The sequence below is a fragment of the Thunnus maccoyii genome, chromosome 13 (assembly GCF_910596095.1).
Source record: "Thunnus maccoyii chromosome 13, fThuMac1.1, whole genome shotgun sequence".
NCBI classification, from domain to species: Eukaryota; Metazoa; Chordata; class Actinopteri; order Scombriformes; family Scombridae; genus Thunnus; species Thunnus maccoyii.
In genome coordinates this window covers 6783250-6810537 of record NC_056545.1, presented here as the reverse complement: position 1 = coordinate 6810537, position 27288 = coordinate 6783250, and the positions used below count along the sequence as shown (strand labels likewise).

Sequence of the window (27288 nt, the reverse complement as noted above, 5' to 3'; positions counted from 1 at the left end):
TTTATTCAACAACTCATTAAGCTCTCAATCTCTAAATTCAGGCCCTCTAATAAGTGTGCTGGTGGTCATTTTGGAAATTGTTGCTCTGTTAATAAGAAGACTCATAGTAGCTTTGAGGTCTGCAGTGTGGGTATTGATTGACAATTGGTTCATTCTACTACTACTCTCCCTGTCTCCAGGATTCACACTGAGTTGGACTACTGTTACAATATTTCAGTAACTTTAATGTTACTTGATGCCTGCCCTGTTAGCACAATTTAGCTAAAGTAGCTAACGTTAGCCCAAGTGTGCACTGCTTGGTGTTCCCAATGAACTAGTGTAAGCTTGGGTCCGAGGTAGCGGGGGCATGTTTCCAGAGCGTGAAAGGCAACTGCCACACTCCTTACATGGAAAGTCCTGGCTCCAAACCGAAAGGATATTGCCAACCATAAACTGCAACTCTGGTCTTCAAACTGGCTCCAGTGCAAACCAATGGGTGACTTCACACATCCAAGTCAATCTTTAAATACAGCCTATGGTCTTAGCATGCTAACATTTGTTAATTAGCACTAAACACAAAGTAGGCTACAACTGAGGCTGATGACATTGTCATTAGTTTTGCAAATATTTATCCATAAACAAAAGTAAAGGCAAATTTAAATTTTGACCTCACAAAGTCAGAGGATCAACAAAGTTTTTACAATTTGTCCTGAGGGGACCATGTATCTCTGTACTGAATTTAATGGCAATCTATTTAGTAGTTGAAGATATTTCAGAACTTGGGAGATCACCCAAGTCATTGGAATTTATTGTCTGGGAACTATGAATGTCCATACAAAACTTTGTGCCAATCAATGTAAGAAAGCTACTTAACTGAATAAATTGAAACTTTGGCTCGCTGGTGGTACTAGAGAAAAGGTAAGAGGATCACCAAAGTCATTAGGTTTCATCCTCTGGGCACCGCAAATTTTATGGTTATCCATTTAGTGGTTGTTGAGATATTTCAGTTACACACATGTTGATCCTTTTAGACCTAACATCCTGTTTTAGCTGGAAATACAATGACTTATGAAGCAAAAGTAAAATTCTGTTTTCTTCAGACATGATTGACAAAAACGAACTGCACAGTATAGGTCACTGCCATACATGCTATCAAGGCTAATCATTAACCAGATGATTTTTTTTTTTTGTACTTTTCTTGGAGACGGCTCGCTACAGTTTGGGAAGCTGGTGAGATGCCAGATGATGTTTTGACTGTGTGCAGCGAGAAAGCATCATTAGCCAGATCTATTTGTGCGTGTGAATCCTAGTGGAAAATGGTCCCATCAGGCCAGATGTCTCTCCTGGGGACTCTCAGGGCAGGACTGCAGCCAGCAGGGTTAGAGTTTACTTAGAGCCCATCCAGCTCTGTACAGCACACAAACACACAGACACACACACACACACACACACACGCTGTTTTAGCTGCTTGTGTATTGTACTGAATGAGCCATTTCCGTCCACTACTAATGAGCAGTACAGTACTTAAAGAACTCAAAGCCAGGGGTCAAGAGGTCTACAGGGGCTCCCCAGGAAAATGGACAGTATGTTGATTCTGAACATGTAAAAGTCTGGGAGCCCCTGGACATTTCTAAACAATGCTCCATAAAGGGTTAGAACACACTTCATGGATCTCTGCTCAGCTCTACTGTCTTCATGCACTGCTGGACACTCATCTACAGTAAAGCTGCAACCTGCAGAGCACACTGCTTGCTTGAATGCACTGAATAATATAACACACTGTGTTTTGCCTGCCTTGGAGAACGAAATCTGACAGATTAAAAAAAAAAAAATGAATGAATGAATCAATAAAATAACCAAACAAGTTTAGAAGTAAGTCAATCCATTAATTTCACATTATTTGTTTTATCTTTTTACGTTATTTTTTAGTACTATATAGTATTTATTTACCTGTGTGTGATTTTGCTCTAAACGAAGATGAATATGTTGTTGGCAGTTTCTTTCTTTGATATGCATATCTATGTATGCAATTTAAATGTAGTTAGATGTACACTTACTTTAAATTTGAATATAAACGTACATTATGGAGGGGGCTGTAAATTCTTTGGGTGTCAAGCAAAGCCTCACAAGGTATGTTTCCGTGTTTTTTCAATTTGCTTACAAAAAAAATCACAGCAGACATTTTGACATGTTTGTAGGAAAAGCACAAGTATTACAAATAACATTAACAATGGCTCTGTTCAATTAATGTGTCCCAGTAAGTCATGACAGTGTGATAGTGATCCAGCTATCACAATGCCAGGACTCTGAAACTGAAGCAGCAAAATGGGATTCAGCCATCACAAATTTGATTCCTTACACCTGTGCTGTTCCTACTGGAATATGTCGACAGGTCTTCCAGGAAAAAGGCCATTTAGATGTTAATTAATGTATTTATTCTATACTAATTTCATTTATTTACATTTATTTATTTACTCTGTAATTATGTAAGGTTTGGTACTCCATATTACAGAGACTGAGTTTTTAAATATATAATTAAGAATTGGAAATACAGTAAAGTTATTATAAAAACAGAGATCTCAACGCTTGGATGGATGAGAGCCACAGGCACACAGATGGGTCAAGAGTCAATCCAAGCGAGGCAACAACAGCAGCAGTGGAAGGGTATGTATGCATTTGTATCTTCGTGTGTGTGTGTGTGTGTGTGTGTGTGTGTGTGTGTGTGTGTGTGACAGAGGGGAGGGGACAAGCAAGACATACTGATAATGCTGTGAGTTTTTCTGGCTTTCTGCATTTGTTGAGTGGCTTTTAAGGACGCTGTGAGATTGAATGGATGTTTTAGAAACAGATTAATGTTTTGAAACTTTGACATCAGTCGGCGTGGAGTCATTACGAGACACTGGATTAACATAACAGAGAACAACCACATGGACAATGTTGGCTGATAAGATTCCTCATCCTCTGGTAATCAGACCAGTATGACACTTTAAATCTATGCTACTTTAGTGCAGTTACACATTTAGCTATTGGAGCTTTTCAATAAATATTTTTATTTTTATATTTTTCACAGGCCTACTTTTCTTAAAGTTTCATCTGTGCAAGTTTCTATTTTTTCTAATGGGGATTAACTGCAAGTGTCATATTTTGTGTTATGATGGACAACAGCTGTAATGGATAAAACATGGATTTTGATTGCAGAAATGTCTGCCCACCCCTGCTGCACACAAGCTTTGTGAATTTTATTTGGATTTTTTGTTATTAACATGTCATATTTGACTGCACATGCTAGCACTGAGCCCCCTGTTAGCATGACTCCTGACAGCATGAACTCTAACGAGCCGACAACCCAAAGCGACGTGAAGCCTCGGGTGATGGGTGTGATCCTGAGCATCGCCTCCTGCCTCATCATCTCCACCAACCTGCTGGTGGCAGCTGCTCTACTTAAGCTACTCCTCAAGAAGAGCAGCCAGAGCTGGTGCTTTGTCCTCAACTTGGCGCTGGCCGATGCCCTGGTGGGTGTGGCCATCACTGGCCTGGCCACAGAGGACTTCAATGACAACAGCAATAATATCAATAATATCAGAAATAATAATATTGAAGATCGTCCTACAAATGCTACATCTCCTGCTCAGGGAAAGACCCGCTGTTTGATGCGAATGGCCTTTGTGACATCACCCTGCACAGCATCCATCCTGTCCATGTTTCTGATCTCACTTGACCGCTACGTTGCCATCAAGATGCCCCTGCGGTACTCCCAACTGTCTGGAAAGGGGACAGCATTCGGGTCCCTTGTGGCTCTATGGGTCTGCTCCCTCATTATGGGATTCTTGCCAGGTGAGACTTAAAAAAAAATCAACTTCAGGGTCTATATAGAAAGTAGGAATCGGTAGAGTGACAAAGATTTCCACATACAGCAGTCAGACCTGAAAAAAAACCAGGACCTATTCTTTAAAGGGGACATACTATATCATGCCTTTTCTGTCATTTATATACTGTTACCACCCCAGGTGTCTATGTTAAACATGGTCAAAAGCCAGGGCTTCAGCCTGCTCTGAACACTTTGTTTGAGCCTACTTCCTCCTTGTGATGATGTCAGATTGTTCAGGCATTCCCACAAATGGCCGTCCGTTACGTAGTCTTTGTTGCAAAGGTTGTTCCATGTTGTCCACTTGCATATTTTGGATCGGACTTTGTCTCATGTACGTGAACAGAACATGTACAGATGTATTTCAGAAGTTGACATTTAGAGTAAAGAACGAGAAAAAGATGTGAATTCCGACTACTATCGTTTGTTTACGTAGCCTCCGGGGCCAGCAGGAGTCTGCTGAGGGGTAGCTTCCTGAAGCTGGCCAATCAGATAGGGCTCACCCAACACATCCTCATAAAAAAACGATAGTATACGTTTACGCCATCTAGCGGCATGTAGTAATGCACTCTGGCTTCCCAGAACTGTTACAAATCACTGTTAAAAAGTAATTATGTTTTATGATGTGACAACGTTGTGGTTAAGTTTTAGGGTTTAGGGTTAGGGAAAGATCATGGTTGGGTTAAAATGATCACTTGAAACATGGCTTATACTTCCTTCAAGTTACACAGCCTTTGTCATCATGGCAACAGTAAAGACCACAAGGTTACTTTTTTTTTTTTTTTTTTTTTTTTTAAAAGATGCTCGTGGTTGGAAACAGGAAGTGAACGGTGGTCTCCTGCAGCAAAAAGTCCAAATCTATCTATAGCCATCCACCCAACCCACCTCCTCCTGAGAAGACAAAAATCATCTTATCAAGTCCCCTTATACTGACGTCATCTGAACTGTCACTTCCCTGTGTCATAATTACTATGCCCGCTAGATGGCGTAAATCTAACTATAGGTTGTTTTTGCCAGCCTGAGTTTTAGACTTATACTGTTGTTTTTTTTCTTTTTTAAATTGTAAATCATGCAAAGATATTCCAGTAGAGCCCCAGAATAAAAATATAGACCTGGAAATGTGCATGATACGTCCCCTTAAATGGACTTCGAAGACTGTTTTCTTTTCTGATTGTATGTAGCAGTATTGTCATATAGGAAATAACCAACGTTCTCTGTTCCTCAGTCATGGTGCGCCAGCTGCAGACTGAGAACTACAGTGGCTTATGTGCCTTCTTCTCCGTCATTGACCCCGGGGGCATCATCATCTTATTCAGCATATGCTTCTTCCCTGTGCTCTCCGTGTTTGTCTACATCTACCTGGACATCCTGAAGATTGCCTGCAGCCACCAGAAGCAGATCTGCCAAATTAGACAAGCAGGCTCCAGGACGGCTGACAACCACAGCCATCAACATTACCAGCATCATCACCAGAATCAGCAGCTGAGGAGCCGTTACTGGAGCCATGTCAAGGCCCTGAGGACAGTGGCCGTGCTTGTGGGCTGCTTCCTGGTCCTCTGGTGTCCCTTCTTTGTGGTATGCATTGTGCAGCTTCTGTGTAAAATCTGCAAACTCATTGCGGTGTTGGAGAATTATCTGTGGCTGCTGGGCCTGTCCAACTCACTGATCAACCCTCTGGTGTACGCCTTTTGGCAGAGAGAGGTGCGGCTGCAGCTGGTAGCCATGTTTTCCTGCTGTACAGCCAGGTTCTTGGTTACTGGATCATCAGGTGTAACAGAAGTATGTAACCCGCAGCCACCTGTGCAGACTCAAGCTGGTGTTTCAGTTGGAGATACCCTGAACCCTTCACTGTTGCCTCCAGTTACTGTTACCTGCAATCAAGAGGCTCACACTCAGCCACTGTCTGTCACGACCAGCTTATGAAAGAAATGAGGAAACCAGAGAAACAGTAGGAACAGACACTTAGATAGACAAAAGGTATTATCAGTTTGATATTCTAGATGTTTTGGTACCGTAGCTGCAGAGTAATAACCAAGAAACAGACAAACTGAAGAGTAATTTGTTCCACTCTCCACCCTTCCTCCATCATGAGTCTTTCTGAAAAGCTAAAACATGTTCCTGTCAAAACTTTAACCAAAATAAAACAGTTATTTTATTAACAGTCAGCAATTACAGCTCCCATGAGGCTTTGTGCTATGTGTCTTTTTCCCCTTCAAAGGGTGAATATCTCTGTTTGAAAATTAAAAAAAAAAAAAGTTATACATAAGAACTAATTCTAAATAAGACCTGAACAGGTGTGTGAATTAGCTTTAACTTTTGCTTTAAACTGATTCATGTATTTGACTACCTCTTTATATATTTATTTTTAAATACTGGAGTTAAGAGTAGAGAGCGTTTTACCTTTACATCTGCCCAGAGCAGACCTAACTATCCTGGGACCCGTTTTTAAGATCTTTTTTGGGAAAGAGGACCTTGATTGATGCTCCAGAGAAGCTTAAAGAATAAATGTCTGGATCTAAAATAAAAATATTACTGTTAAACATATAACTAGTATTACTTTCAATAGTAACATTACAACAGTACCCTGGGTATACATCCTATAGATAATTCTATCCTTTTCTCACTTCATCACACATGCAGCAGAATCATTGTGTCCCCTACAGGACTACATGGACCTCAGTCTGATTTGAACTGATTTCTTTAGGCCTGATACATGTTGAGCTGCTAATAAAGTTTTAAAGTCAAAACTTTTCTCCCTTCACTTAAGTTTTTGGCCAATTGTGTGCTTAGTACTAATGTATCTGCAAAATATGTTGGTAGTGAAAATTTTGATCAAACATCATGAGGCTCCTAAGACAAAAACGTGGTTTGTTGCGTCTTCTCGCTGGCAGCACGTCTCTATGGATGGCAAGGTTGGTCGATCTACAGCTTTGGTCCAGACGGAAATATCTCAACAACTATTAGATAGGTTGAAATGTTGTGTACTCATGGTTCCCAGACAATGAATTCTGCTGACTTGGTGATTCACAGTCTTTTCCTCTAGTGCCAACATGTGGACATTTGTGGTTTTGAGTGAAATGTCTCCACAACTATTAGATGGATTGTGCATAAATGAAACTTGGTATTCACATTTATGTATCTAACATGATGATTTGTGCTCACATTGGTGATCCTCTCAACATACGTACTTTGTGTTTCTTGTAAATTAGCAAATGATAGCTTGTTAACATGCTAAACCAAGATGGTGTCCAACATTATACCTGCTAAACATGAGCATGTTAGCACTGTCACAGTGAGCATGTAATTAGTTATGATAATGTTGTATGCACAAAAGTACTTGATGGGATCAGGGAATGTAGCATTATTGCTAAAAATAAGTCAGACAGGACATGAAAAATGAAACAAATAAACATGTTTTAACCAAACTAGCCTCTAGCGAGCTAGAAAAATAATTTCCAAGTTTTGTTAAACAAGAATCTTCCTTTCAGAACACATTAGGGAGACTCATTTAAGTTATAGCACCACAGGATAACTTAGGGATTTGCTCCATTGTAGTTCCCTGTGAAACCAGAGGGGTCAAAGGTCAGTGGCAGCAGGAGGAAGGAAAGAGTTCAACGGTCCAGTTTCATAGATTTTGTCAGCCCATGAGAGTTCAGGCCTCTCCCGCTGTGGAATCAGAGGGTGCACGAGGGACTCTTTTGAGCACTTTATACACACTGTCTGCCGTCCCCAGAGACTTGCAGAAGACACTGCCTGTGTTTATCCTGAGGGAAAACCCACATTAATGGGCTGTAATGTTGTAATGTAAACAGGGATGACATGAGAGGAAAAGAAAAAAAAAATTACAAGCGCTGACTGATGAAACTGACAAGAACATGTTTATATGTAGCCTACCAACAATCTCTTGTTGTTGTTGTTAGTCCTGCTGTGATGATGTGATGATGACTTACAAAAAAGTTTTCATCTGATTTAATTAAACTACAATAATATTTCACACTTAAAATGAGAATAAACATTCCCAGTTAATTAAAGTACTTATGAAATATGTACCTTTTCTTTACTGCCGCAAATACACATACAGCATGTGAAGCTTTTGTTGTATCAATACCATTAACATCAACATCCAAGTCCCAATTACGACTCAATACGTTTTTTAATCCTTCACACGACCAGTTCCTCAGCCATACAGATGTCATGAATTTTCCAATGACATGAATGCTCGCAATTTGTAAACACGGGAATTTCTACCATCGCTACCTTCCGTCACCAACAAAATGCATTGTTTGTAATTGCCGTTCATAACGACACATAGAAACGTTTTCTAATCTCACATTTTCTGATCTTACACAGTTATGGTTATAGTTTGTTTAGGTTTAGATACAAAAACTTGCGTAAGGTTAAGGAAACATGGTTTGGGTTAAAAATTAGAGTAATGGTTAAGACACATACCGCATAATTGCAATGACCCTTGGGAGGACAGTGTCTCCATCATGTGAACTGGGTCATGAGCCACCCAGGTGGTGTTCATTAGAGCCTCTGAGCATTCAGAACGTGAACTGTGACTGGGCCAGCGTCTTACTCAAGAAACTACAGCAGAAATTCAATTGTTGAATTAACGGTTGACAGTAATTTGTTTTGGTATGTCCATTAAAAAAAAAAACTAATAAAATGTAAAATGTAAATATTGAAAAATAGGTTAAGTTTTACAGTCCAAGAGCAGCTCAGTTGAATTGCTGTGTCATGGTTAAAATATAAAGCATTGTCATTTTTTGAGGGGTCAAATGCTTCTGCACCTAATCGCTAAACGAGACCACGACCTTACACAGGCCAAAGCTAACAGTGCTTTCATGTCGGCCGCATCGATTTCCACATTTATCATCAGAAAAATAGAATATTTTCTTTCCCAGAATTTAAGTCCCAACTTTTCCCTAAAAATCACTGTTTTTCGGCCTTAGATTTGTGATGATGTGCCAAATGAAACAGGCAGGACAGACCATAGATAACATGCAGCAAAGGTCATGAGACAGAGAGGAACCCATGACATTATACATAAATTGCGTGCTTTGGCCCTCAGAGCCGCTTTGTTTTATACTGCTTTATTACGTCCATGTGATTTAGTAGCTTTAAACTGATGTTTCCCAGATAGCAGAGGAGCCTGCTGTTTATCTGAGGGGCTGCGATTGCACACGTAATATTTTATAGTTGGATAACTATTCAGTCATGGAAACTTCCTCGCCTGCTCGAATCTTGATAAGTATCGTTCACTTTATGTGTCAGCTGCGTGTATCAACAAAGCAGTTAGAGCAGCTGATGTGGATGATTTCTAGGTAAGGTTAGATAACTAATGTTTACTTTAGTGTGAAAGACTACAGTGTCTACATAAAGTCTAATCAGCTGAGCTTGTAATAGGGATAATTTACCTTTGGAGGGTTTGTCTTGTGTCGTGTCATGCTGTTATATGTGAGCTTTTAGCAGGTTGTTTTTTTTGTTTTGTAAAAAGGACACATCACGATATCTAGGTTAGGTTGGGACAACATAGAACCTTGGTCTTAGTTTTGTAGTTTTGTAGTTGTCATTTCTATCAATAATAATACAGTTGTGTTCCACCAAAAGTCATTGCTGAGATCTGGAACGAAGGGACATCGCTAAAAGAAATCAGACAGTGTGATCGGATCTGTCCTCAAAGTATCGATACTGCAGACAGAAGTCGTGTTTTGAGTATCAATACTGTAGAATCCATATAGGATCGATACAAAAACAAAAAAAATATCCATCTAGTTGAATGACGCTCTGGGAGCATGAACACTTTTCTCAGTGCTGCACTTTTTTGCATCATTGCTGCTGGTCTGCGTGACCTTGTTTATTCAGTTCAGTATGACTTAACTTTGACGTGCTTGTGTGCGTAGACTTCCTTTATTTCCCCTCTGTCCTTGATATTACGCAGCACCATACACCACGTCCACTTGTGTGTTCAGAGAGTAGGGATGTCACTAAACATGCCGACTGGGACTCCCCCGAGAGTGAGTGAGAGCTTCATAAACCAGTATTAAAGTGCACATCTCAGAGTTTCCTTATCTTTGCCCAGTCATCTGATCCTGCTTCTCAGTGCCCCATTAGCTCTACAGGATACACCAGCCTGGTTACTGGTCACAGGCAGGATTGTAGTTGTTAAATGTGTCTGACTTACCTTCCTGCCTTTGTCCTTTCAAAGTTGTTCGCTTATTTAAATCCTGGTAAAGTGCATTTAGGTCCCCCTCCCTGAACCCATAATTAAAATGTGACCTTGTATGCAACCTGACTACCTGGTTGATCAGCTGACTGGCTACTCTTGTTTCTTGCCTGTTTTTGACTGTTAAAATAATGTTGCCATGTTCCCAGATCTAAATTAAGTCTTTGGTGAGTATATTGTTATCATGAGCAATAGAAATAATGGCCAAAATGAGTAAATTAATAATAAGGTTGTGATAAACTTTTTTTTTTTTTTTTTGCATTTTTGAGGCATTTAGCTGACATACAAACATTAAAAAGGATTCATGTGAATGCATTAATACCTTTACTTTCACACAATTTTTGACAATTCACCTTTGATGGTGTGAAAGCAGAAGTAAAACAGTCATTGAATTTTAATAAAACAGAATTGAGACACACCAAAACACAAACAATGTATCAACAAATTGCTGGCAAATATTCATTACAATCAATAAAGGAAAACACAGAATTGCTCTAACTTACACTTGACTTTTTACAATGAAATGTGGATTATTGGATCATGATGGGATGACAAAAAAATGTATCTCAAATAAACAGGAATGCTCTCCAAAACTGTTATTACTGTAAATTAAACTGAACGTTTTTCACTCAGAACTATAAAAAGTTAAGTAATGATGACACTGAAACTACAGGCTGAGGTAGATGTTTTGTGTGTGTGTGTGTGTGTGTGTGTGTGTGTGTGTGTGTTTGAGCTAGTGCTAGCTGCACTGCTGCTTCTACGTCCTCAGCGAGCTGAAGAATGGGTGCCACAGCGCCTCTTCCAGGGTGATCCGTCTGCAGACGTCGTACTCCAACATGCAGCTGAGCAGGTCAAACAGCTGCCTCTCTTCCTCACTCTTCCTCTGCATGTACTGCTGAGAGACCGAAAGTTACTGTTACCTCATGCTGGCGGCACCTCTACCACACAACAGCGGCTGGCTGATATGAATGCTGTTTACCTTCAGAGGTTTACAATGTTCCCTGATATAATCAGCAGAGGAGCTCTGCTCGTCCCAGTCCAGATGCTCATTGTGCACGTAGTGCTGCTTTCTACAAACACAATAAAGTACATACACATAAATTATACAGTAGTTTGTTGCAGGTAAGTTAAACTTTTTCTTTCTTTCCACCAGCACTCCACTTCAAGTCACACTCACAGCTGTGGAGAGGACATTAAAGGGGATATATCATGCCTTGTTTGTTATTTTCTATCTATGTTAAACATGGTCAAAGTTCCAAAAATTGGGCTGAATATATGTAAAAATGCTCCCTGAAAGTCAAAAACCATGACTTTCAATGTAACTTCTACTTTTCCATCGTTCCCATTGGACTGTTGTCTACTCTCATATTGATCTGATTTTGGCCCAAACATGTACAGATGTATTTGAGAAGCTGACTTTTGAGAAAAAAGAAGTGAAATCCAACTACTACTGTGCTAGCCTCCAGAGCTGGAAGCTAACCAATCAGAACAGAGTGGGCTCATCAGAGGGGGGGCTTAAAGAGACAGGAGCTCAAATGTCCTGTTTCAGACAGAGGCTGAACTGAGGGGCTCCATAAAGAGCCAGTTTAAGATACATAAGGAGTTTTTTGAACTGTATATCATACAAAGATATTCCAGTAGAGCCACAGAATATAAATACAGACTCAGAAATGTGCACGATACGTCCCCTTTAACCTGTGGATCTTACCACTCTTGATATAAGCAAGACACATCTATCACCATGGATACTGATGGACACCATGACTCACCAGAGTACATAAGATTGCTAAGGCTGCACAAGTAAAGCTTTTCACTGTTTTAGGTTCAACTGCTCTTTTAATTACATCATGTTGTTGCGCCCTCTTTCCCCGAAATGGTTTAATGGCACCCGGCTGGAAAACGACCAACTCCTAATATTTGCATAACAGTAGTGGATGAATACATGCATAAACATTTTCTTTTGCCAATTTTGTGGTTAAAATAACCTAAAAAAATTAGGTTAAAATTTGTTGTACATTTTGATGAAACTTATCTAATGTCTTTCATTTTTTGTAAACAAATGTGATAATGCACTCTGTGTGTTTGTGTGCACTCAGACTGTTTATCCAGGGGGATGCTTCTATGTAAAAGTGTGACTGCTCTGCTCATCCTTTTGCTGACCTTGATGCTGACCAGATGAAGCAATTTTGTAAATACAGTAGATGGGTGGATGTATATGTTAGAAAATAAATAAATAACAAGTGCTGTGAGAACCAACCGTACAGTCTGTGCAGCCAGAGAACAAAATCAATGAGCAATAAGAGGCTTAGTTCTTGTTCTTACCTGGTTTGTTTCAGCAGGTGGGGGGGGATCGGCCCCAGGATTTTCTCCATCATGGCTAGATGTTCTTTACTGTCGTGGGTCTGAAACAATAGACAGACAAGGCAGCAGCACTTATTACTGTTCCTTAGTGTTTGTATGTGTGTGTTTTTGTGCTCTTGTACACCTACGAAAATAAGAACCAAGATGAAATAAAATTATATTTCAATCTCTGGACTTGTGATGATCAATATTAGGGACTACTGACATAGTATATTCAGTGAGAGTCTTTGCACGTGTCTTTGTGAGTTTGTTTGTGTGAGTGATTGTGTACCGGAAAGAGTGTCTGTCCAAGGTAGTACTCCATGAGAACACAGGCCAAGCTCCAAACATCACACGACTGGTTCCAACCCAGATCTGAGAACACGGTTAAAAATAAAAACATGTATTAATGTCACAGTAAACTGGTCCGATTTAGAAGTTCTATGTGTGTGTGTGTGTGTGCATGAGTGTGTGTGTACCCAGTATGACCTCTGGAGCTCGGTAGTGGCGTGTCGACACCAGGGATTCATGGTGTTCGTGGTCAAATGTGGCGGTGCCAAAATCCACCACCTTCACATCCAGACACCTCAGTTTCCTCTCCTCACAATTCTGACACACACACACACACACACATATATATATACCGTACACACACACATTGCTAAACACCCTTCACTATTTGCACAACCTTGAAATCATGAAAGCATGACATTTTGATATTTTAGTTGGTATTTTGTGTCAGTACAAACCTCTAGAACAAAAAAAAAACAATCATTCTGGCCATTTCGGCTCATTAAGTCTGCTTTTACCGTCTCGCTGTTGAACTCCAGGTCACAGTCAGAGCAGACAAACAGGATGTTTTCTGGTTTCAGGTCTGTGTGGGTCAGCTTGTTACGATGCAGGACTGTGAAAAACACAAAAACACAAACAGTCCACTGTAACTGTAATGACATGTCGCTCCATGTAGTCTTGGTGAGATGAACAGCACACAGTTAGCAGGTTTTCTTCACAATGCTACAATTTGTGTAAGAGAGATGGTGAAATTATAACCTTGTTGTTTTACACTTATCTCATTTACCTTCCTCTCTCCTTGCAGATAGTTTGAGTTTAATGTTTCCAGGTTGCAAAATATTTGTCTGTGGGATTGACCGATAATTGTTTTCACTACTGATTGATCAAATGATCAAACTGCTTTTTTTGTTAATGGGTGAATGACTTCCATCATAAATAATGTCAAATGTCAAAATCAGAGCCCAAAATTTATCTTGATTTTCTTCTTACAGCAGCAGTAAGTATTCATTTTGTATCAAGAATTAGCTAAAACAAAGAAAAGGTTTTAATAGGTTTGACAAAACCTATTTGAGTTATAATCCTTGACTTTTATCAACATGTATATTGTATTTATGTTTTGCAATTAACTTTCTATATAGTAGTTTTTATCATTAGTGGCAGAGTCCGACATTCCCGCCCTGGATTCAAATTCCTACCTACAACGCTAATTTGTTTGGTTGCACTGTAAACAGATACATCAGCTGCTCTTCTGTTGTATTTCAGAAAATGTAGTTGGTGTTGCCAAATCAACCAGCACTAAAATCTTAAGGATTATATCTTTAATTGTTTATCGAAATTATAGTTAATATTCAGTTAATCAACTAATTGATTATTCAACCACTTGTGTGTATTTGGATATTTCTGCTGTGAACTGTGGAATATTTTGTCCACGGTGGTGGTGCAGCAGACACTCGACTCACAGCAGACGGCTCTGAAGATCTGGAAGGCCATGTGTCTGATCTGTTCCACGCTGAACGGCAGGAAGTCGTTCTGTCGGAGGAACTCGAAGGTGCTGAGACCCAGCAGCTCGAACACGATGCAGATGTGACCTTCGTGGTCGAACCAGTCCAGCATCCTGACACAGGCGCTGGCGAGAGAGAAGAAGTGATCTATAAACATGAGGCATGACATCTAAATAACAGAAAAGCTGCAGAATTAAAATGAAGGAAATGATTATGTATGATTAGCTTTCCTTACCAATAAATTAAGGGCATGAAAGGTTACATTTAATGCTTTTAGAGGATGAATTAGCCCTCTAGGATTTGCTCTGCTGCTCTGCTGCAGCTATACTCACAATCTGTTGTTGTCATCCAGGCTGTTGATCTCCTCCAGCACTGCGATCTCAGACTTTGCAACTTCACGGAAACAGTCGATGTTCCTTACAATCTTCACGGCCACATGCTCAGCTCTGTTGAACATACAGACAGGTGCACACAGACGCACAGATAAAGACAAGAACATTTCCTTCATTAATGCCACAAAGATGAATTATTGTGCATTTAGTTTACATGATGATTAAATGGTTTCTGGTTTCTGGCTGTTGGCTAATAACTCTTGATGTTGCCATGATGGATGGAAACCTTAAAAATTTCTGGATCTGTTTGAAGAAGATTAAATCCAAGCAGTAAAGCCATTCAATAGTTAGAAGGTCAATGATTGATTAAGATGTATGCTTACTTGTCTCTATCGATACACTCCACCACGTTTCCAAAGGCTCCTGTTCCCAGTGTAGATACCACTTCATCTGGGAAGGACAGACAGATATTTATTAGGGTCAGAAATGTAAGCAGAATGTCTTAAGAGGGTAATGCAATTGTCAATATAAAAAAATAAGAGATAATTGCAAAAATAGGCCAAAAAAATAAGCAGGAAGTACATGAAAATATACTGCATCTTAATTCAATGGCTGCATCCTTCAGAGTCTTGATTTTGAAACCGATAACATGTCGACAAGGCCTGTCGCATTTCAAAGACGTCCTCATGTGTTGCTTGGAAATGCAGTCACAGTTGTTTCATTTTTTCGTATACCATGATCCATTGTGCACTGAACAGTCGGTGGTTTAATGGTGTTAACAGGCACCCGGTTTCCAAATGATGTCACATTTTTCTGCGGCAAACACTGAACTTATTCACCAGACGACCTTGACTTATTTCCTGTGTCAGGATCCCCACTGTGTGTCACAGAAATCATAGAAGAGGCTGCAGTTTTTGATGAAATGCAAGTCTGAAACTGCATTAGTTTTTGTCTTTTTGAGGCCAGATGTGGAGGGAAGATGAGGGCTCAGCAGAGTCTGATAACAACTGACACTGCACAGTTGATAGTGAAGGTGTAGAGATTTGGGGACCGATGTGTTGAGACATTTACCTTCAAATTCAGAACACATCTGGAGGTTCTGTGGCTCACACTGTCATAAGATTTCAACCAGGTGTAAATGCAAGCTCTGTGTTCACACCACCAGCAACTTCAATGATACTGATCCAACACCACCTGGAGCTTTACCTGTCAGTTTGCATGAGAAGTTATTTACTGTAGAAATCTCACAAAAGTGTGAGATAAATGCTGATGGATGTGAGTAAAACGTCGCTCCAAACTTCACCTCCAACCAACTTTCCTGCACCAACAAAGGAAATGATGTGACCTTGGTGACAGAAAACATTTCTGAAATTAGACTGAAACTGTAAGTAAATATATCTTTACCCTGATATTCCACCTCAGCTACTCGTACAATATTAACCTTGTTGTTTGTGTTCCATCTTGCCTAATTAAACTATGTCAATATATTGTGCATATCTACCGAGCCTTAAAATTGCTACTGTATTTCTTGTTATTTATTCAATTTAATTTTATATTATTATTATTATTCCTTCTCTATTTACTTATGTATTCCTCTGGTAGGGTTTGTTATCTTTTTATTATGTCCTTAGATGGCTCTGACCTGCCAGTATGTGCATTGAAGAAAAGCTTTGACATGGATGTTACAAATACATAATATATATAGATTATGTATTATGCAGTGCTGTCTTGATATTTTCCATATACTCACTTCAAAAAAAACTTAAAATCTTAAAAAGATTTTTGAAAAGAAAATAATTTCTAGCGTTGCTGGTGGTGTGAATGCACAGTGACAGTGACAGTGATGTTAGAACATCAAAGCTATGCAAAGCTATGACAAGGACAGAGAAGACACTAAAGACAGAAGTAGCAGTCACGTACATCTTTCTTTCAGCACGAGGCCGACGTGATAGACCAGGTGGCCCTCTTCATCATCATCCTCACAGGTTTTCCCCCTGTAACTCTCTTCTACTCCGTTATCATCCTCGTTGACAGTATTGTCACCATGGCAAGCGGTTTCAAGTTGGAGCAAGTTGTCATCAGGTTGGGTTGAGTGCTGAAGATATGCGACAAATGGAAGATGAAGCGATAAAGGTGTCAAGCACGTTCGCGTTGGTGGTACGTAGCCCAAAGAGACACACAGGTCGACAATCCGACATATGGACAAGAAAATACAAGAGAAAGACAATTTGAAACATGTTAGTTGGTTTATCACATGCAGGAGTTGATCATTACAGACATCTAAATCTGAAAAACAGGACTGACTTGATTCCAGTGAAGGACAGTTTGAACTTAAAGGTGCTCTGTGTAGTTTTTGACCACTTGTGGTTTTGATAAGCAGTTCCCTGTTTTGTTTGTGTCTCATGCTCTAGTAGCATTAACAGAGGAGAGGCTTGTTGATTTAGATTTTTTTTTACTATATATTGTTTAAGCAGCTAATGAAGAATGGTATTTCAAAGACATGTTACAGGTTCTAAAGGATCCTGATCATATTTCTTTGCAAAAACTTTGCAAAAGTAGTTAAAAAGTGAAATCCTTTTATATATTTCAGGATTATTGTGTAGGTTTAAAATGACTTCTGCCTTCAACCTGGATTGGTTTATAGGAGGTGCTGGTAGTGGGTAAATAGGCAACAAGACTAAATTGCTATTTTAGATCATCCTGAATTGCAAGAAATGCAAAATTAATACATGCATTAATAAATAAATTCAAAAGGTCCAACCAAAATGTTGACAAGAGGAAGATTAACGTACAGAGTTACCAATCTCCGGGAAGGTGTGGGGGTTGCACTGGTTGAAGCTTTGAGTCTTTCTGCCAGTGTGCAGGTCTGATTTGGCGTCATCACCATCTACCAGCAGAAAGAGAAGCAGTTACAATAAACACTCCACATGTTAGAGAAACAAAACACACACAAAAAATCAATGTAAAACTCACACAAACATTTAAAAAAAAACTGAATGGACACTAGTTCTACTCAGAGCATCAATAGCTGAAGCTGAAATGTTTTGCACAATAAAGAAAAAAATGATGTGATCATTAAATATTCAAATACACTTTTAGGTATTATACTTTTCTTAAGAGCTTATGTTATTAACTTCAGTAAGAGTAAAAATTAAACAAACTTTTATTGAACTCAACCCATTGGGCACTGGCCAATATACAATTTTTTGGCTGTAAAATAATACATACACTGTTTCCATAGCTCCTTTTAACCTTCAGCTTTGAATGTTGTACAGTAATTAGCTGATATGGGGAACAATTAAGGCATTTCCAAGAGGTTATTTTCAAGTGAAAAAAAAGTGTCATTCACTTCTAGAGGGGAAACTATCTCTCCCCGCATCTGTCTTGTTAGCCCCATTCAGGACTTTTTTACCCACTGCTTGTGAGACAGATGTGGATGGTTCCCATAGAAAAGCTTTGGGAAGAGTTTGTGAGCTGCTCGTTAATGGAGGTGGGGCGGTTAACCAGACGAAAATTTGACAAACAAACCACTTAGTTCTCATTCTTAAAGTCTTTTCTCTTGGAAAAATAAAAAACATTGTCTGGAAACACTTCCAATAAATCATACATCTCATCTTTGTTTGGCTTGTCTAAAGTTTTGAGTGAAGTGTATTCTTTGCCTTGTTCAAAAACAAACAAAGTCGGTAATTATATCTTATGGGAAGTATTTTTTGGTTTTACAAGAGAAAAGACTTCAAGGATGAAGAAAACGGGTTGGTTTGGCAAACCATCCTCCGCTAAAGAGCTGTGCTTGGCTGCTTCCCTGAGCTGTTCTATGGAAACCATCCAGGACTGACTCCCACACAGATGATGAGACAGTCCAGAACAGGGCTAGCATCTTGTTAGAGTGCCCATGAGTCCACCTACTGACTTCAGTGTGAGCTGGACTACACATGATGAACATGACATAAATGATCAACATTTATGTGGAGATACCTATCCAGGGACCCAAGTTGTCGTCGTTCCTGCCCATAGTGCTGTTTTCCACACTTTGTGTAGCCTCACTTTGCAACCTGTAATCCAGCCTCTGGTAGATCTGGCGATAGCTAGATGAGTAAGAAGGAGAAACACACAGATGAGGCTCATGTGAGGTCCTTATAACTAGAAAGGCAAAACAGTTCAGCCTTTCATGCCAGAGAAAAAGTCAGATCAGATTGGTTTATCTTCTGCAGCTCTGCATTGTCAGACTTGACTGCTGTACTATCTTTGTACTTTAGCATTAAGATAAGTACAGATGAGCTTTGGTTACATTAGCATACCTAAATTTAGCATGTAACATTTAGCATGTTAATATGCTAATGCTAATGTGTGCACTTAACTTTGGCATTAAATTGAACAGAATAGAATTAAATTGAATTATGATGTAAATTGGTGCATATATGTTTTTTTAGACTCTGTTTTGTTTGTCTTTACAGTCATTTGCATTTGAATGAGGCTGTGTGTATGCACTGTATTTATGTAAATCCTCCTTTGAGATCTTTTGGGATGCAGGCTGTATGTTTAAACTTGCCAGTTGTGTTTTAAGATGGGTAAACATATAAGAATATTTGTTTGCTGATGATTACTGTGTCTGATTAATCCCATATGAGATGGGTCAAATGACCAGAAAAAAAAAATTCATTCATTATTCATTCATTCGTTGTTGTTGTATGTAAGTGTAGCATGTTTGTAGCTAATGACAGAATTCCCTTCAGTATGCTACCTGTTGGCATGTTGACATAGGATTAGTATGCAAACTGTACACATCATGCTAGTAATAACAACTGCATGTTTCAGTAGGAAAACAGTTTTTTGTTTATCTTTTTATGAAGCATTTTATAAGTGTAAATTTTGATCTGGTGGTGGTGTTAGAAGAAAAGTCAGGAAATTGACAAATCATCATTTATCGACTAATTTCATGAGAATCCATCCGATAGATATTTCACTCCAGACAAAGACGACTGAACAAACTGGTGACTGACCATTATTATTGTCATCTCTTGTAAGTGCAGTCTGTTAAAACAACTAGATTAACATCACATTGTCCTATACTGGCACAAGTAAAGTGGTTACAAAATGATTAGGAGGGAGCGTTATAACTTACGAGATCTGAGATCTGTTGCTGCACCTTAATGAAGAATGGGTTCCTAAAAGAAAAGGTCAAAAAATCTTCAGCGTCTTCCTCTGTTACATTTCTATTCTCTTCCTTCTGGACACATTTTGTCAAGGCACAATGTTTAATCTGGGCCAAAATAAATTCCACTGAAATGTCACGTTTGCACAGGAAGCTGGAACTTCACAGCTCTTAACTCTTCGCTGAGCTCTGCCTGGTGTTCAAAGCTTGCTCCCTCCACAGCCCCTGGGGCAAAGGTTTCCCTGTCTCTTCAAGCCCTGATGCCGTCTTCTCTGTTTTCAAAGCTATACATAGTGTTAGACCACTCCAACCTACAAACTATTGGCGTCCCTATCTCCAGGGCTTTCCCTGGCCTTTTGGAGAAGTCTTAGTTACGACCCCCCAGCCAGCAGGGCAGCTTCCAGAGAGGTGAGAAGATAACATGAAACCATAATGGTCCCTGTGGGGAAATTAGGTTATTAGAGCAGTCATGGGGTCTGTCAGAGTAAAATGGAATAGAAACAAGAATAGAGCTATGATATTCACAACGGACAATTATATGAATAGAACATGTTACATAGAAGTGAATGGATGAATGGATTTAAAAAGGTTTAACTTTGCTTGATTTTGACTTTGTTGTTTTGTTGTTGATTAATGCATGTGACTTGATAAATTTCTTTCACCAAGTGTAAAGAAAAACATTGAGAATAATAGCATTAAAGGTACAGTATGTACGTTTTTTCTTATACCTTTTACTTGAAATATGCTTCAAAGCATATCTTCAAGTTGTCAAATGCTTCTGTGACTCAGGCTCATTGAACAGTCTGGCGGCAGTACAGAGATATTCTCTTCTCAAGTTTTTACGTGAACCTCATCCTTTTAGCCAATCAGACAAGGCCAAAGTCAGGGGTAGGAGCTCACAGCTGTCAGTCAATACATAAAGGCACTTCTGACCCACTACTCATCTCGTACTGGAAGACTTTGCTATGGTTTACTCACATGCTAGCAAGCTCCTGATACCTGTGTGAGTCAAATCGAAGAGTTCCGTTAGTCCCAGGGAGAAATTAATGCATCGGTTGCGCACAATGGACATAGCGAGGTGTGACGTCACCCATTGGTTTGCAACGGAGTCAGTTTGAAGCCCAAAAGCAGAAGCAGCTTATGGTCAGTGCCATTTGGAGCCAGGACATGGAAACATGCCCTGCTACCTCGGAGCAAAGCTAACGCTAGCTTCTGGGGAACACTGAGCTACAACTTGCACTTGGGCTAATGTTAGCTACTTTAGCTAAATTGTGCTAACAAGGCAGGTATCTTAATCAAGTAACATTATGTTATAAAAATGATGATTACACTGTGTATGAGTGTTACTATTTTATCTAGATCATGATGAATTGTTCCTGTCTTGTACTGCAACTCTGCAACATCAGCAGACTCATCAGCTAAGGTTAAAGGAAGTTCAGCATTATATTTGTAAAGAGGAAGATGTAGAAATTAAAATTCGTTGGATATAGAGTGAGACATGTCATCTGGGGGTCAGTTGGGCAGGATGGCTCCTGGACAGGAGAACTGAAAATAGACATGACGTTATCTATAACTCTGTATTTTGATAGATTAAGAAAAGAACTGTAACTTAAGTTGTATAAAACCCTGTTATAAGCGCTCCACTGGGAGCCTTTTTCTTTGTAACTTCATCCTGTGTGTTGCACTGCGAAACGCTCCTTCTTGTACAAGAAAATAAATTCTATTAAATTTTGATACTTTGGCTCTGGTCTCTATTGTTTAATGGTCATTACGTAGAAATTCTTTTAACACATTAAAATGACCGAAACATTGCGATAGTAGTCCAACTGTTGAGAGCAGCTGGTGAGCAAACTGTCAGACACAGCTGTCAATCAATGCCCACACTGCAGACTTTAAAGCTAAGTCTTCAAATCTCATTAATGGAGCAATAATTAGAGATTGAGACTATAATGACTCGTTGAAAAAAATGGTCAACTTAGTATTTCTAGAGAGAAGTTGACGCTTTTTCAATGAGAGTCAGTTGGAGCATCTAGCAGCAGTCGGTGGCACTTTAAGGTACTTCCACATCGGCTTCAGCCTCAAGCTGTGGTAGCTGCCGTTAGTACATAATTTATTAATTTTATGCACATCACATGTAGGTTCAAGGCTATTGGGAAATAGCAGGGGTAAAATAAATTGGAATTTTGTGGTTTATTGTGCATGATAAGCTTGCAGAGTTCACAGGTTGAAAATACAGTGCTTGGACTGCATACTGTACATTATGATCTACCTCGTCTCATATTAAAGGTTAAGGCCGGGGTCATCCTGTACTTTTATTGCTGTCAACAAATCCCATGAAAAGACTAAAGCCAACAATGCATCAGTACATCTCTCAATACTTTCTGACTTTCCAAGACATAAATCTTTTTTAAAAATCCCAACAATTTCCTAAAAACAGCTGGGCACTGGAGTTTTAGGCAAATGTTAGACACACTGTAGTAAACTGCATTTTGGGGGGATTATTCTCAGCATTTGGAGCTTTAGTAAGTATTTCTGGCAGCAGGATGATATATGTGGGATTAACTCAAAATAAACAAGTGTGTGTATTCATGGTGATGAAGGAACATGTCACCCAGTGCAACAGTGTGACTAATTGATGTGTTTTAATAGTTATTGGACAATAATGGAGCTCTAAGGCCCAGGGGAAAAGGCTATATCAAACTTTGGCTACACAGGAAATTGTTAGTTTTGTTCTTTCCATGGAATTTCTTGACAAAAAGAAAAATAAAGTATATCACGAGCCTTATCCTGTAAACTGTGTATTTTAATTCAAGAGGCTGAATCAGATTTTCCTGGGCTGATTGACATCTTGACAACTGCATGTCTACAACCTAACAGTTTTCTGCAGCAAGCGCGATGGCATGCGGATCCGTCGCATTCATTGGGCCTTGGCCATCACACTTGTCAGTGCCTCTACTGTACCATACCTTCATGCAAGGAAAACCTCTCTCTCCCTCCCCGTCCCTCTTCCACAAATAGCAGACATGCCACTCACAGCAGGGGTCTCTCTTTCCCTCAGAGTTATTTCTTATTCATCTTTTCAACACCTCCTCCTCCACTCCTGTTGTATATCTACATTAGACTATCACTATGTCTTATAAACTTTGCAGCAAATATTAAAAGTCAGTGCCACCTACAACATAAATATTATCATTTGGGCACATTTTAGCAAGAATTTGCCTCTCAAATTAATATTTCAAAATGTTTTCCCAAGAAAAAAAACTCTTTTATGCTTACATTTTTTGTGTTTTTTACTGTGCTCCAATGTATATTGAAATATTTCTGTTTGGTTGACTGGCCTATGAGATGCCGAGGGTCTTTTCTTTTTATAGCCAACAATGCGAAGGAGGGATAGTCATTCCAGAGTGGCGTTTTCTTCCACCCTCTCTCAGGAATGGCTCTGCCTTTCTGTGCCACACTGCTCAGCTGTCTCTGATCAACTATAAATCAGCGCTGAGAATGACTCACTCCTGCTAACAACGTGCAGGACCGTTGTCACTCACTTAAGATCCTCTGCCACTCACTACACTGCTCACAAACCACTGCCAGGAGTGTGGAGGGTTTCACTCCGCATACAGCTCGATAGGCCAGAGTTAGGGGCCCCATTTCAACTGCAGTGACCAACAGCGTCACTGATGATTTTCTTCAGTGGTTGCAGTTGTTATTAAGTAAAATATTTTTTACTGGTTTGGTAAATGAGCTCATCATGTCCCTCAGGGATCAACTCATCAATTCTTGTCCCCTTAAGTAATTGTGAGTAATTGCGGATCAGTATTTTTAGCCAGGGTTGTGGCGTGGCTCTAGAGTCAGTGTCAATGTCAGTCTGTCCCTGGTCCACACTGAATATCTCAACAACTATTGGATGGATTGCTAAGAAATTTTGTTCAGACATGGTAATTTTATGTCCCCAGAAGATGAATCATTATGACTTTAGTGATCCCCCTGTCTTTTATGTACAGAAGGTGCTATATACATCAAGTTTTTTGTTATTTTGTTTACCAGCAGGTCAAATGTTCCACTTATCCAGTGAAATATCTCAACATCTAATTGATAGACTGGCACAAAGTTTTGTACAAACATTCATGTTTCTCAGACAATCAGTATCCTGATGATTTTGGTGATCCCATGACTTTTCCTCAGGCACCATCATGAGGTTCACATTTATGGTTTTGAGTGAAATATCTAGACAGCTATTGAATGCATTGCCATGAAATTTGGTACAGACGTTCATGTTTCTCAAAGGATGAACTGTAATGACTTTGGTGGTCCCGTAACTTTTCATCTAGCACCATCATCTGGTCAAAACTTTAATATCTCAAATACTTTGGTTTATGACCAAATATCGGCAAGATATTCTCATCAGTATCAGCTGATCAACTTTTGGTGCTAATTAGTAAATGTTAGCATGCTAATACACTAAACTAAGATAGTGAACATAGTAAACATTACAAATGTATTTATTTATTTATGTTTTTATTTCAGTATTATTTCCCCTTTGCATTTTCCCCCTATTTATTTCCCCAAACTTATTTATTTATATACTTTCTTTTTACATTTCTTTATGCATTCCTGCTTTATTATGCTAATAAGGGGGGTCATGGGATCAACTTTTTGTGCATTGGTTGATCACATTAGACTGTCCAAAAATAAAAAGAATCACAGGGCAGTCCGGTGCAGTGTCAGTGCCGGGAGCGGGAAGCAACATGTCTACCCGTCTTTTGGTGCCCTGTGGCCAGCATGCAGCAGTGTGGCACAAGGACAAGGAAAAAAAAAAGCAGGATCCATGAGCTGCCAGACGGCTGCCTCACCTCTACAACAACTAATAGCTGCTTTCCCTTAATTTATCTCCAGCAGGAGCAGGAGGCGGTATAGAAGAGAGAGAAGAGATAGAAGAGCAAGTGAGAGAGAGAGTCAGTGTGTTGTGTTAATTCTTGTCTCTTTTGTGGTCAGATAAACAGTAAATTAATCAAATTCAGTGGCCCATATCGCTGTTTTCCAAGCTACACATAATACAGCCTCAATGCTTGACTCAAACAGTTAATGTTTCCTATTACTCAACACCAGACACCCACTGAACATACAGTTAGGAAATAGCAGGCTAGCAGCGTATACAGTTGATGCACCCTAATGTGATCAACCAATAGGCAAAAAGTTGACCCCACGAATGACACCCACCTCATTTGCATAAAAATGCATAAATAAATGTAAATAGAAAATGCAGAAAAATAAATAGGAGGGAAATGCAAAGGGAAAATAATACTGAAATAAATACAGAAATAAATTTTAAAATGAATAGATTAATGAGTAAAATGGAAAATTAAATGAGCAAGTAAATAAATAGGGTGACTTATGCAAACATAAATAAATACAGAAGCAAATTAAAACAGGAATATTAATTTATGCCACTTATGCCATTTTTTATATTATTTTTGGTGCATTAAATAGCATATTAATTTATTTATTGAGTCATTTATTTATTTATTTATTTTTGATTTTGGCATTTTCGGTCCTCCATATATCTTTCAAGTCACTGTTTAATTCAGCTCCATGCGCGGCAAACTTCAATACTGAAATCATAACATGCAATAGCACGACGTGCTGTCATCTTAAAAATAAACAGGCTAGTTGCCTTAATCTTTTCAGAAAAGTCTAAGAAAACAGCCTGCTTTGACGACAGACTTCTGGCTTCTTTTTATGCTTTATCATCCGCGGAGCGTCGCCCCTCGTTTACCCGCATCTCTGCAAATCTCTCAGCAGACAAGGAGGCGACGTGTGGTCGATTTACTGCGTCACCACGTAGCCTAAACGCGGTGTCATCTCTATTGTCACGCGAGCGCTGACAGTGAAAGTCCGTTTCTGATTTTATTGTTGGTTGCACTAATGACTGCTCTCATGTTGAAGTGCTTTACTTAGATTTTTTTTAATAGCCTATTTTTATTTTAGATATTTTATATGGTCTATGGGTGAAGCATCATAAATCACTATGAAGGGGATAAAGTTTTGTCCCCACAGGAGATAAAAATAACTCAGCAGGGGCATGGATATATAGACCAGAGCGGTGCAGTCCTCTGGCCCTGTCTTAGACCTAAAATAAAATGCTTAAAGTTTTAACTCCATTCTTTTGCTAATTTGAATGTGACATGATCTAATAATCTACAATCCAGAAGCTTGAGATGAGCAAGTGATGGCTTTCATTGAAGGTGATTATTCAACTCTATCAGCTGTAGTTAATCTGATATGGCTGAAAATTAATTTAGATGCAAACTAACAATGGTCAGAGCTCTGCAAACTGAGCAGCTCACAGAGTCCTAACCATGAGCTCTATGTCTAATAACCACACTACAAACTGTAGAGTGCAGTGTGTGCATTCATGCAGCATACTGAGAATACTGAATCAGTCCTGGGTGAAAGCATGGGGCCATAATACAGGTAGCCTTTATTGCTGGCAGCTGTGTTAAATGTCATGGGTGAAAAAGACCCAACTATATTTGTTTGTAATTGCAAACTTTAGGAACAAACTTTAGAAAATGGAATTTTTTTGTGATTGGAATAAGCACTTATTAAAATACAGTTATTATTATTATTAGAGCTAGATTTAATTTTGGTTTCAGTTGTGTTATTTTGGCGTATAAATGCAATTTTTCCATCCTTATAGGTTTGAGAGTATTGAAAGTAACTGAAAGTGTATGCTTAATTGATTTTATTTATTTTTGCATGATAGTGGTCCAATAAAGGTTTTGAATAATGGCAAAAATCAATAACTGGTAACTGTACTTAAAACATATCTCTTTCTTTTCAGCTTTCAAAAGCTTATAGTAGTCAAATCCCTGTGGATTCAAAGTCACCTAGAGAGAATCCTGCACTTATTTGACTTTAGATTTGTTGCTGTATGAGGTGAAAGTGATTTTTCCGCTTACCAGTCTTTGTTATTGAAAGGTGTAATGTCTTCTGCTGCTCCTCTCCCCTTCGCTCAGTGCTGTTTGGGCTCCTGCTGGTCTGTTTGAGTAACTTACCCTCCTCTTCTTCTTCCTTGTCCCTGCCTCCCCCAGGGGGAATGTAAACACTTGTTGCCATACCGCATAGCTGCCAAACAAGGAGAGACAGAAATGGTGTCCTTGGTGCAATAAAATATTATGTCCCTCAGAAAACCAAGACGTGGACATTCCTGCGTACTTCAAGGCCGTAAAACCCTCAGCCAGCTGCAATGAAAAGGGACACGGCGAGCTGCTCCAGCCTCGACCCCTGGCCTGACCCAGCATGGGCTCCTCTTTCATCCCACAGGAGAAAACATAGTGTACTGTGTCCAATCTGGATCTTTCCTCCAGCAGGTGATGCAGGAGATGTGTGATGTACTCCATGAATGGAACAGGACACTGAATACACGTGCAACCTGTAATTCATAATGGATTAATGGACACATATAAACGCAGTGTTACATAAGACCCGGGTAAACAACTGTAGGTCCATGCACATTACTGCTGTTTTAAAGACATTGAAAAGTTGTTTGTTGCAATGTTGTTTTTCACTTGAGATTCAACAGACAGTGACGATGTAGTGTA

General features: G+C 39.3%; 2 protein-coding genes and 1 long non-coding RNA gene across 9 annotated transcripts; 2 read left to right on the top strand and 1 right to left on the bottom strand.

Annotated features, from left to right (window-relative positions):
* Positions 1–628: 628 nt before the first annotated feature.
* LOC121909633 (glucose-dependent insulinotropic receptor) lies at positions 629–7831 on the top strand. 2 transcript variants are annotated; one of them, XM_042430163.1, is made up of 5 exons: positions 629–897; positions 1184–1357; positions 2554–2643; positions 3269–3813; positions 5070–7831. In XM_042430163.1, the coding sequence occupies exons 2-5, from the start codon at positions 1296–1298 to the stop codon at positions 5765–5767; spliced, it is 1395 nt and encodes a 464-aa protein (XP_042286097.1). In that variant the 5' UTR covers positions 629–897; positions 1184–1295; the 3' UTR covers positions 5768–7831. The 2 variants fall into 2 exon arrangements, with proteins under 2 accessions (XP_042286097.1, XP_042286098.1); XM_042430164.1 differs by having other exon boundaries at positions 629–1357; positions 3269–3491; positions 3612–3813.
* A 2549-nt stretch (positions 7832–10380) lies between these two features.
* LOC121909598 (dual specificity protein kinase CLK4-like) lies at positions 10381–26895 on the bottom strand. Of its 6 annotated transcripts, none has more exons than XM_042430082.1 (14): positions 26647–26818; positions 19661–19703; positions 18514–18623; positions 17331–17425; positions 16459–16633; positions 14922–14988; positions 14539–14652; positions 14165–14331; positions 13223–13317; positions 12893–13022; positions 12706–12788; positions 12396–12475; positions 11053–11143; positions 10381–10968 (listed from the first exon to the last, which is right to left on the bottom strand). In XM_042430082.1, exons 1-14 carry the CDS (start codon positions 26801–26803, stop codon positions 10831–10833), a joined length of 1545 nt encoding a protein of 514 aa, XP_042286016.1. In that variant the 5' UTR covers positions 26804–26818; the 3' UTR covers positions 10381–10830. The 6 variants fall into 6 exon arrangements, 5 of the variants coding, with proteins under 5 accessions (XP_042286016.1, XP_042286017.1, XP_042286020.1 ...); XM_042430083.1 differs by having other exon boundaries at positions 10381–10965; XM_042430086.1 differs by lacking the exon at positions 26647–26818 and adding an exon at positions 20669–20881.
* On the top strand, positions 26056–27231 carry LOC121909599. Its single transcript, XR_006099472.1, has 2 exons — positions 26056–26623; positions 26779–27231. It is a non-coding gene; the product is annotated as an uncharacterized LOC121909599 (long non-coding RNA).
* Positions 27232–27288: the final 57 nt, after the last annotated feature.

Coding starts and splice junctions, on each gene's coding strand:
- LOC121909633 (XM_042430163.1), top strand. CDS start 1,296: ATGGTCCCATCAGGCCAGATGTCTCTCCTGGGGACTCTCAGGGCAGGA. Junction 1,358..2,553: donor GCAGGACTGCAGCCAGCAGG/GTTAGAGTTTAC, acceptor TTATAAAAACAG/AGATCTCAACGCTTGGATGG. Junction 3,814..5,069: donor CATTATGGGATTCTTGCCAG/GTGAGACTTAAA, acceptor TCTGTTCCTCAG/TCATGGTGCGCCAGCTGCAG.
- LOC121909598 (XM_042430082.1), bottom strand. CDS start 26,803: ATGGCAACAAGTGTTTACATTCCCCCTGGGGGAGGCAGGGACAAGGAA. Junction 13,318..14,164: donor GATCTTCAGAGCCGTCTGCT/GTGAGTCGAGTG, acceptor TGTTTTTCACAG/TCCTGCATCGTAACAAGCTG. Junction 11,144..12,395: donor CACCTGCTGAAACAAACCAG/GTAAGAACAAGA, acceptor TTGTGTTTGTAG/AAAGCAGCACTACGTGCACA.